The sequence below is a fragment of the Adiantum capillus-veneris genome, chromosome 4 (genome assembly GCF_014529385.1).
Source record: "Adiantum capillus-veneris isolate H3 chromosome 4, ASM1452938v2, whole genome shotgun sequence".
NCBI lineage: Eukaryota > Viridiplantae > Streptophyta > Polypodiopsida > Polypodiales > Pteridaceae > Adiantum > Adiantum capillus-veneris.
The window spans coordinates 66,720,965-66,732,776 of record NC_140934.1 but is presented as its reverse complement, the minus strand read 5'-3'; the positions used below and the strand labels follow the sequence as shown (position 1 = coordinate 66,732,776).

Here is an 11,812-nt window from a genome sequence, read left to right as displayed (position 1 = left end):
CAAGATTTCACCAATATTTATCAAACAGGACCTCCAAGAAAACATCCAACATTAGCCAAGTGTTGTTGATATCATTAGATGCCTACCATTGCATACCAACATTACTATTGCACTTTGTCAAGCTCGAGAAGTAATGCAATTTCGTGACAATATGATGGATATATCGCTTTTGAGATGTTGCCACAATGTGATAACTCAAGCATGTATGTTATGGAACAACGATTTGATGGGCCTTCTTGGAAAACATATTTGACTTGAAATAGTGACTTATTTAAAGGTGTGGTGCGCTTTAGTAGGTGTTGCAGCCAATTGTGATGTGTTGATGTAGATTATAGCTGTATCCTTAGGACAAAGCTTGCCAATGAAACTCAATGGAGGGGTCAATTGGCACAAGCCCCTCAGAAAGGATTTGTTGGTCCAGAGCCTAGCAAACTGGCATGTGTCCATTGTTGTCAAATTCCAAAATGCATTAGTGCATGTGCTCGAGTGACATGAGCATTTCCTTCAACCTTGCGCTTGCATCAATTTGTCAAGGGTGTTGGTCATATTTTCTTGGAAATTGACTTCTCTTAGTTTTCTTTGTTCATTGATTGGAAAGCTCCAAATGGAATGAGTTGGATACTTTCAGCCAGCTATTCCAGGTTGGTTGTTAGAGTTAGTTCAGATCAATGAAGATTTCAGATTAGACAAGACACACTAAAAGAGAATACTGAAACTCGGAATGATACTAAACACTAGTACTAGAAACGGAAACAGACAATGAAAGTGGGAATTGGAATTGGGATTGTATATTCAGATAAGAACAAGTACAATGTTGAGACGTAAGCTCAATGTGTATTTGGATTACAAGAGCATGTAGCTCCAAGAAGTAAGATACAAGGGATTAAGATTAGGAATGAAATCAACCCAAGCCACCAAGAAGTCCCTCAAAACTGATATAGTGTGCAAGCATAATCCTACATGGCGTTGACTGATTGGCAAGGTACGCGTTTGATACTCAAGCAAAGCTGTACTTGTTTTGGAGCAGGGTTGTCCGGTTTGCTTCGATTCTCTACTTCTGCATCAATTCCTACGAACGCCTATCAAAACATAGTCAACTGTCATCGCAAGCGACGATCACAACTTCCGATGGAAGATCTCATTGCCACCCATCCGAGAAACCCCAAATTGCTCAAATCTGCCAAGCATAGCTCGTCGTAGGCTCTGCACAACTTGAGTGTCCTTAAGTTGGCGCCTTTATCCTAAAGCGAAGAAAACGATGCAAAGAGAGCTAAGTTTAAAGAGATTATATAGGAAAGCAAGGAACGGGAGTCTCCCTATGGGAAACCACAAAGATTTGGATTAGTGAAAGGAGGCACTTATAGACATGAGAGAAAGTAGTAACTATGGGCTTCCAACTATCAACAACACAACTTGAATACGCTTTGTAGCAGTGTCTATGAAAAGTCATATGTCAAAATTTGTGTGTATCCTTCGTTCCTCAAGGCACAGACTGTGTGCTTGAGGCTTAATATACATTCTTTTCTATGATATACAATTGTACCAATTGCGAAATTAAAAGGTATTCTTAATTCTAAGATTCTCTCAATAACAACAAAAATGATGTGTTAGTCTATAGCACACAACAACGGACAATGATGAAGCACGTATATTTGCATCAATATCAGTTGGATGTGAGAAGGATGGATACAACTTTGAGAGAGAGAGAGAGAGAGAGAGAGAGAGAGAGAGCTAAAGAAAAATAAAGGAAGAGAGAAACACAAATATGCAATATGAAGTAGACCACCTCATTATATGGACACAAAAATCTTTTGACTTTCCACCTTCATCTGTCTTTTCATTTCATATACTCACCCTTTATTCACACTTAATATGTTTTGAAATACTTTTTATTTTTATGAGATTGGGGAGACCTAACACTTGCAAAATGTGTGAGTATGGAAAAAAGGAACGTGTACAAAAATGAATGTTGGTTTTATCCAAGCAGTTTAGATTGAGGCCTTGCTATAGGAAAAAGCATCTGAAGTTTTCTTATATTGTCAAGTGCCATCTCTTGAGTTTCAGTGCTGAACAAAAGCTCAAAAGCTCTCTAATGCGAATAGGGAAAGAATGAAATTTCTCAACACGCGCTTTTACATCAAACTTTGCAAGTTGTGCCAATTTTTCCAATGTAGTGTGTAATTTTTGTCGATAAGCTTGAAATCTAGCCAAGATTTGGGAATTTTAGGTAGCACTAAAGATGGGATTTTGTGGACATAATGCAAAAATAATCAATAAATAGTTTTGAAGAAAGATCATTTATAAATTTGCCCTTGTTGCATGAAATCTAATTTGCCTTTGGTCTACCGTGTTTCACCATTATATTATATTGATCAAAGACATATCACGGTTCACCAAAGTAGGCTCTCAACCGCTAGTAAGAAATGAGCCTTTGAGATTGTCAAAAAGCAATTGTCCCAAGAGTTTGTTTGCTTGTTCGGTTGGATGATATGCATCCCAAAAGACATAGTCTGCTCGATTGGGACATGGCTTTACAAATTGTAGACAAAGGACGATACCATTGAACCTTCCTCCTCCGCAGCAAGCTTTGTCCCCGACTTGAAAACCTGTGCATGTGGATAATGCATGTATGCGTTTACTAGAAAAGACATGGAGCCAATATGTTACAAGCAAGACCACTTAAAATTGTTGTGTGTGTGTGTGTGTGTGTGTGTGTTTTTTTTTTTTTGGGGGGGGGGGGGGGGGGGGGGGACATATGTATGCCTACATGTGCCTATGTGCCCATGTGTATGTGCATGAGAGAGAGAGAGAGAGAGAGAGAGAGAGAGAGAGAGAGAGAGAGAGACCATATTGTACGTGTATGTGTGTGTGTGTGTGTGGGGGGGGGGGGGGGGGGCGTATGTATGCATACATGTGCCCATGTGTATGTGTATGTGCGAGAGAGAGAGAGAGAGAGAGAGAGAGAGAGAGAGAGAGAGAGAGAGAGAGAGAGAGAGAGAGAGAGAGAGAGACCATATTGTTGTGGGTTGCTACGATAGGCATACACAGGATCAAAGCTTTCGGCGTACACAAAGTTGCTCTTTGGAAGCTGAGAGCTCAGTTGAGCAATCACGGACTTGAGGCCAGTATTGAAGTCAAGAGCAAGGTTGTTCACATAGTCAGAGCACTCCCCTTTCACACTGCGTCGAGCAAGCTGTGATGGAATACATCCAATGGGACCGATTGATGACACTGATATATTCCTTGCGCCTAGCATGTATAATTGCTAGGTTCACACCCACATCATTGTTAGTATCATTATGTTATTGTGATATTTCTCATTGTTTTTAAAAACTTTATCTATTGTACCTCTACACACACACACACACACACACAAGCTTTATCCAACGGTCCAAAACGGATCACTAAGACCTTATATAACACAAAAAGAAAAAGGTCTGCTATGCAGACTTGGGCACTAGTCATGCGTTGAATAACTGTGCGTCATGCATAACTATGCAAATAACTCATATGTCATGTTGGGTGTTAACACCAGTGTTTGAGAAAGGTTTGCCTCAGCTTAGTTTAGAGCCGCTTGAAAATGGAGATTAGTTGATTACAAACCATGGTAAATTAAAAAAAAGTCAGTAAAATATACAAGAAAGTAGTTCAAAGTTCCTGCAAATTGAAAAATTCTACTAGTATTTCCAGTTTGCATTTTGACAAGGAGCAAACCTAGCCGTTCTATAAAAAAAGACATTCCCGAACATTTGCTTTAGAGTTAAAGACTATGTGCCTTCCTCCATAGGTAATCATGAAGTGTTAATCATTAGACTGTTCAAGGTTGTGACAAGTTACTTTGTCATGGCTCAAAACAAGGCATAGGGAGACCTTCAAAATTAAGAAATAATCTCTACAAATCAACAACCCCAAAAAAGTGCACTAATTATAAAATACCAATTGTACCTATTTTTCACATTTCAAAAAACTACAATGGATGCTCCAAATGTGGATGTCCACAGACCACATTCTTAGAAGAAAGGCCATTTCAAATGGGTGGGTTACATGGAGCAACAAGTTCACCTGTCTTTGCTCAAACCAAAAGAACAAGCCCATCCTTTGGTCATGGATGAATCATGCACCTTTTACTTGGTTAAGTTTATTTAAACATGCACCTTTTACTTGGTTAAGTTTATTTAAGTTTATTTTATTTAAACAAATAAATTAAGATACCTCTTTTAACATGTTTGAATGAATAAAATGACCCTTTTTTGAAAAAAAAAATCTAAGACTGAACATAAAAACCCCTTATTTAAATATATCTTTGTTAAATTGTTTAAATATTTTGCATTTTAAAACCCCTCCTTTCCAACTCACGTTATACATTAACATGATTATATAATGCACTCCTATATCACCCACCTCAAAATAGGTAGACAAACCCTATACAACCTTAATGGGACAAGCCACACTCTACCACCCTAGATCACTCTACACAAGTAGTGAACCCTAGCTTACAATAGTTTTGTAGGCAAAAGGTATGCATAGCACATGTGTCGGGGCAATGGTAAAGCCAAGGAGACATGGCCCTATTCTAAGCATGCTTTGTCATGGGGTTAGGAACTCATGGATTTTGGTTTAGTCAATGTGGAAAAAAGTTTATAATGGTCTCTCACTCTACTATTCCTGAGTGTTTCCAGTCACTTTCACACACAAGAACTTATCGTATTTGAAAGATATCATATTTATTGACATCACTATGTGAAATAGATTCCAGATATGGAGAATATGTGTCTCTATGATTGACACTAGCACCTTTTTTCTTTAATTGTTTCATAACTGATTCCCTATGTGTTGGCCAAATTTGTTTATTAGATCACTCCAAGCATGCGCTTAAAAAACAATTTTAATGGCCAAACTATGTCGGATATCCAGTAAGATTTGTTAATACTAAGTACTATAAACAATATCAATGGATGGTTCTTTTATGTTTTTAATTGTTAGTTTGCATGCCTATAGTGCACATAACAAGGCCATGTCATGTCAATGAAAATGTTGCATTATCTTTACCTAAATGTGATTTATGTTAGCAGTTTGATATGGTTCAAATGTTTAGTAGTGAAACCTAATAATTGTTCCTAGCTTGTCGTCTATTATGAACTGCTAGGATTCAATGTGGGAAGTATTTAGTTCTTTTTACAAGAGCTATTACACATCTATCTTTTTATTTTTATCTATGCTATGAGCATAAACGAATCCATCAGCATTTGCAAGCAAAAAACACTCCAATCATGGACATGCAACATCGAAAAGGTTTTATTAATGCATGGACACTATGTGTTTTGGGTCCTAATCTTTAGCAAATGCACACCTCCAATGGCATGCAGATTCATGCATTTGATAGCTTATGAAGTTTGTAAGCCATTTATACAGACGCTACATAAGAACAACAATGTCGTAAATCAAAACAATTTTGTTGGTTTCATTGAACCTTTTACTCAAACTTATGATCCTAAACATATTTCTTAACTATCATGATATAGCTCAGGACGTAGAAAAACATTATTTTTCTTAAGAAGAAATAATCCAGTTTTGTTTTTGAGGAAAAAAAAGCTTCTCCAAAGGAAGAGTAAGGAAAATGGGAGGACCAAGGGGGCATTGAAAAAGCACGATTGAAGAGCCCTTTTTGGAAACAAGATTTTGATAACATTTGTCTCTCCAATGGATTATATTGAAGAAAAAGTTAATTGAACAAATATAAACATAGTTTTCTACATAATTTGACATGTTTCCATACTCATATTAACATTCCTATTGTTTCACAAAAAAAAATGACTTTTGAATTGGTAAAGTTTTATTATAAGACAATTATCTAATGTGGATGAATGCATGCCATGTTGAAATGCAATCGGTAACTATACATGCTCATCTCCAACCAACCGTATTCCTATATAGGCCACTTTTGAATTGGTAAAGTCTTATTATAAGACAATCATCTAAAGTGGATGAACGCATGCCATGTTCAAAGGCCATCGGTAACTATACATACTCATCTCCACCCATAATCCTATATTGGCCAGTTGACCCTCTATAAGGGGGTAAGTTTAATTGCTCTCTCTCTCTCTCTCTCTCTCTCTCTCTCTCTCTCTCTCTCTCTCTAAATACACACATAACAAAACAGATGCACATAAAACCACATAGAGAGGCAAGAATTACCGTAAGTTGCTTGGAAAATGTGGTGAGGAGGAGTTCTTGAAATTGACTGGTGGTATATTGTTCAGGAGTGGGTGAGCCTTTCAATAGATAGTTGTTAACATAATCATTGGCCCCTACAGTGATAGAGTACAATGACCTTTTAAGCAAGTCTTCAGTCCCACTTTCCCCTAGCTGCTCCTTTATCTCTTTGATAGTGTTGGCAAACCAGATTAGTTGTGTATCAGTGTCCACCCTACCAATCTACCAACAACACATGTACATATTCACATTTATATTAGCTCTTTTGAAAACCAACTCTCCGTCTCTCTCTCTCAAATGGACACACACATGCCCAGATCATATCGCAATTTTTTATTTTATAAAATAAAACTAATATATAAGCAATCAAACCAAAGTTATAAGTACCCTTTTAGCAAGGTTGTGCCACTTGTATGATTAGAAATGCATTGGTTAGGAGGATTTTTGCATAGCCACATCATTATGGATGTTTATTTAGCTTTTGTCTATTTCTCTTTCCTCTTTCTATAGGAGCTCTAGTGATTTCTTGTAAGATTGATTCATTAAGCCAGTGGAATGTTTCTTTGGCAGTGCTTTTAAAAAACTAGCTTTTAGGATTGTGAAGTTCTAAGACTATTAATCCATTTTCTTTGTTAGGAATATCAAATTGAAGTAGAAGTTCTGAGATGGCCTTCTTAAATCGCTATATTTCTTGTTTTCCTTTGCTTCCTCGTGCACCTTTATTTATGAAGGTGCTTGAGGATATTTGAACATTCCTTTGATCGTGTAAATATAACTCATCCACTAACGATTGTGAGTATGGCCTGCTCTCTATGTGATAACACTATGGAGAGGGATGTACAACTAAGAATATTTTAACATAATGTGTGTATTGTGATTTTGATTTCCATCTTTGAGTTGAGCATATAGTAGCTCTTATAAGTACATACATATGCGACCCCACCTTAAAAGGGCTAGAATGGAGAGATTGGTACTCACAAAGTTATAGCCAGTTCTTCGTACAATGCCAGCAGCTGCTGAAGCATAATTCACCCCTTGCAAGATTGCCGCACCTCTTGTTGTGGGTGCAAGATAGGGAGGAGGGTAAGGTAGCGACACAAGCTCGCCTACGATCCAACACAAGAAGTTTTGGGCAAATTCTCATAACAATTCCTACATTGTGACTTATCTCAACATCATGAGCTTCTGTGAGGGAGGCACCGCGTACCTAGGTAGGTCGATTGGGGGGCAGGGGACCACCGGGTCCCCTGCCCCCAATCGTACCTGGCTAGGTATGCGGTGCCTCTCGAGCAGAAGCTCATGACGCTATGCATTGTATGAAAAACATTGAAAAAGGCTGTGTTTTCCTACATGAGTAATTTTATAAATCCTCTTGTGCATATATCCACCATATTCACATATAAGTGAGACCATCAAACATGATCATCATTTAAGATAACATACACAATAAGTTTTAGATAAATTCTCACATTGTAGACTAAGACAACACCATGAGCTTTTGTGAGAAAGGGAGCCCATGCCTAGAGCTAGGTTCGGTCGGGGGCAAGGGAGTGTTGGGTGGGGGCCAACACTCCCCTACCCAGTAGTGCTGCAGCTAGCTAAGCATGCACTCCCTTCCAGCAATAGCTCACAAATTGAACCTTGCAGCGAGAAAACAGCTTCTTTCTCACACTGAAAATGTCAAAAATTTGTTGTGATAGTAATTTCTCTTTTTGAAAGTTAGAGGTCAATACGCCAAAGCCAAGCTACTGACCTTTGCTTTCAGAATTATTGCAACGTTCATAGTGAAGGTGGTGTGCAATTGGTATAGTATAGAGTGAGAGAGAGAGAGAGAGAGAGAGAGAGAGAGAGTTGAGGCCTTACACAGAACGTCTGTGACGGTCTTGCCATTGCTGAAGCGGCCGGTTGGGCCCTGAGGGAAGTCGATGCCAAAAGGCAGGCTGCTGGCTTTGGCAACGGTGGTAATGTAGTTGTTGTTGCCCACATCGACAAGTGAGTCCCCGAATATGAAGTAGGCCGGGAAGGGTTTGAACTCACCACCACTCCCAGTCGCACCCACACTATGAGGTACAGTGCTTATATTTAGAAGAAGAGCCCCCGCTGACAGGAGTACTATTACTACTCTCACCAACGTCATGGTGCTCCTGCAGCTTTGCAGCTCCATTTCTCAAAGCTGCTGCTCCTTGTCAGGCAGTTGTAAAGAGAAGACAAGAGAAGAATGTGTGCTGCATACAGGCTTTTCTTTGGCTATAAGTATTGTTTTGCAGCCGCCTCTGACTTGCCACTTCAACTGACTTATTCATGATCCTCTTCAATATTAGACAACTGCTCACATGAGCTTCACAAGCCCTTTAGGCCCTAGGGGCTCTCTCTCTCTCTCTCTCTCTCTCTCTCTCCTCTCCACCCACCATGGCGCGCGCATACACTATTGTCCCCTCACTCAATCAAACAGTGAAACACCCAGAGGCCACTGCTCAGATTTTGATGGGTACAAACACATATCCAGTTTTCTAGTACCTACTGGAGCTAGTAGCTAGCTGCCAGCTTTACTTCCAGCTTTTCAACTGGCAATTTGACACGCATTCCTCTCTGAGGTTCTCTCTCTCTCTCTCTCTCTCTCTCTCTCTCTCCCCGTCTCTCCGGAAGATGGACTTAAGTTCAAACCCCGTCCGATACATCGTTAAAAACTTCTCCTCCTCCTCCTCCTCTCTCTCTCTCTCTCTCTCTCTCCCTCCACAGATCATTGCATCATGCATGCACCAAATACTGATCTTTTGCTTGTTATGGCTATAGGGTTGATGAAGTTGGGTGTGTTCTTTATCACTAAATACTGCAGATGTACTGATCTGCTCACGTACGTCATGAGCTCTTCGCCAGCTTTCTAACAGGACCCAAAGTTTTGTCGCAGAAAAGCAATAGACTAGTGACCCATGCACATTATGTGTTCGGTGCCAAAGCAGAAAAAGCTACCGTTTTGACAACGAAAGTACTCCCCTCTCTTTTGCATTCACGTCCTCAGCTACCTCCCTTCATCAGCTCTCTCGTACTTCATCCTTAAGAACACACCCAAGCACTGCTGGGAAAAAATCATTGATCGAACCCTTTTGAACTAGTTTGCCTTGAGTGCTTCACTATGCATATGGTAAGAAGTAAATAAGTGATAGTGGTGTGGATTTTATGGCATGACATAGGTTGTGATGATGGCTCCATAGCATCTCTCTTCTAAGCTTTCCCCAAAAACTCTATGACCTTGCATCACAAATGAGTTTTTGCATTGAAAGATATATGGAGGTGAAATTTTGCACATTATAAAGATGGAGATAAATGTATTTCGTGCATTGATCAGATGCTTGTGCCCATTAAAAACGAAAAACAAACCATACGTATGTATGGTGTGGCGTTGGCACTGTTTTTCACATTTATAATAACATCGTAGGGAACATACCCTTCTCCCGTCACTTTAATCTTTTCTAATGTTGAAGGGGGACTTATGCTTCTTCTCTTGTGTTGGAGGGATTTTTTTATTGTAAAAATATTGTAGTTATACAAGGAAGAACTTATTATCAATGTTTTATAAGGACATATATCAATCCATGTTGAAATGTTGTGGCATTTTGTACATGTGTCCCTTTGTTGGACATAACAAAAGTCTTCATTCCTAGCTTGTCACATTCATATACAATTTTTTCAATAAAGATGATGTAAATTCATTGCTTTACTATGTACATGATGTAATCTAAGTACTTTTGAGATCACATAGAGAAAATCAAAATACAGAATATAAGTGTACCTTTGGTATTGGTCGTTTGTGGTGGTGCTATGTAAAAATCTCTTGTCTGCATCTCGATAGATAATGGCACTCAGAAGCTAGGTGTATAATTAGTTTTTGATGGTGTTGGGTCAAAAATTATTGTTTGCATTTCATTATGAAGGGTACTATAGATTGGGAGTATAATCAATTCTAGAATGTTGAGACCCAATCTATTCATTCTCTCATAATGGAAGATCTTTCACGATGTATCAATTCTTCCTATCCTATTACCAAGAGAAGGATATCACCTTTTCACTCAGTTAAATGCATCCACATAATAGCAATACGTGCAGCATCTAGATTGTCTTGCTCTGGTTGCTTTGCAATAAAACCCAATTCCCGATAAGAATCGTAATATATAATGGAAAATAAACCAATATGACAGCCAATAGTGCCAAGTAATCGATCCTTGTATGTTAAATGAACCTCTGAGTACATCCATGTCGTGAGAAATTTCTTATCATTTATCCTTTGCTGCCTTGGACTGACATGAAGCTAACTTGTACTGACTACAAAGGGTGTGAGTAATCTTTACTCAGATCATGACCAAAATGCATGGTGTGTGTAAGCACTCCATGACCAACACAAATGCATAGGGTGATCTGAAGAGAACTCACAACACAATGCAACAAATGGTAGCAAATCTCATATCTTGATGCTAACCAGGTACAAATATGTGCAAAGAGTCCCCCCACGTAGCTTGTGGCAGTCAACATGTAAATTGGATCCCTCTCCTCCCTCTCAGAGAAGATGTGAGCAGCTAAAGGAAGCATCATCCATGAAATTGTAAGGCAAGTCAAAAATCAACTAAACAATAAGCATACATCCTGCCAAAGAGTTTGTGAAATGGCGCAAGAGCATAAGGTATGTGGCGGGGACTCTCCATTTAATTGAGGGCACCACGTACATAGGGGATCATGACCAACTCTGGCAACCTGGGTACCCATTGCAATTCTTGCATGTAAGTGACCACATGAAGTACTTAATCTTCTTGCTAATGTGTAGGTCCCATAAGCTAAAACTTGAGTAAAAAATCCTCCATCTTGTATCGAGAGAACATGTCTGCATGATCTTAACAATTCACTCTATGTACTTAAAGAAAGAGACATATGGGCATTGGCATGACAAGCCACTACGCCAGTTAACGATGCCCGATACTTTCTTTCAACCTCCATATCTTTTAATTTTTAGATTTCAATCGATCTACATTATTTGTTTCCATCTATAATTGGTTATAGTTCTTGTGTCATATAAAAAAGAGATCACAAATATTTCACATCACCAACATCATCTTCATCTACATGGTGATTTCCTAGTGGTTGCCTTCTTGGTGGGACATGTGCGAACAAGTAGTAAGGGGGAAATTGTAGATGTAACAATTCCTCGGGTTGGGATTTTTCTCTCATGAGCCTTTCAAGTGTTTTCTCGTGAAAACCATTGCAGCTTTAATACTTCACATTTTTCATAGTGATATCCATTTCATACTCACAACTTTCTCACTTTACAAGCATTTGCAAAGTATTGACCTGGTCATTGAGCTTTCAAGAGCTTCTTTCCTTCCACATCCTTCAACTTTCTCTACATTAATGTTGCAATTTCCTCCTCAAGAATTACTTGAGTTGGCTTGTGCGACATATCTCTCTACACAATAACTTCACTTGTGCGTTTTCTAACAACATATTCATGCATCTCCGAAGTCACTTGAGCAAGGGTTTGCAGATTAGTGGTTTCTTCTAGAAGGTTATTCATTACATACTCCAAAGCACAATGAGGATTCCAGTAGCTCAT

At 38.9% G+C, this 11,812-nt stretch overlaps 1 protein-coding gene across 1 annotated transcript; it reads right to left on the bottom strand.

The window, feature by feature from the left end:
• Positions 1-2,090: 2,090 nt before the first annotated feature.
• On the bottom strand, positions 2,091-8,689 carry LOC147459334 (GDSL esterase/lipase At1g71250-like). The gene is made up of 5 exons (XM_086510628.1): positions 8,077-8,689; positions 7,192-7,319; positions 6,196-6,435; positions 3,013-3,265; positions 2,091-2,606 (listed from the first exon to the last, which is right to left on the bottom strand). Exons 1-5 carry the CDS (start codon positions 8,375-8,377, stop codon positions 2,407-2,409), a joined length of 1,122 nt encoding a protein of 373 aa, XP_086366754.1. The 5' UTR covers positions 8,378-8,689; the 3' UTR covers positions 2,091-2,406.
• Positions 8,690-11,812: the final 3,123 nt, after the last annotated feature.

Coding starts and splice junctions, on each gene's coding strand:
- LOC147459334 (XM_086510628.1), bottom strand. CDS start 8,377: ATGGAGCTGCAAAGCTGCAGGAGCACCATGACGTTGGTGAGAGTAGTA. Junction 7,320..8,076: donor GACCGTCACAGACGTTCTGT/GTAAGGCCTCAA, acceptor GTTGGATCGTAG/GCGAGCTTGTGTCGCTACCT. Junction 3,266..6,195: donor CATTTTCCAAGCAACTTACG/GTAATTCTTGCC, acceptor GTGTGAACCTAG/CAATTATACATGCTAGGCGC.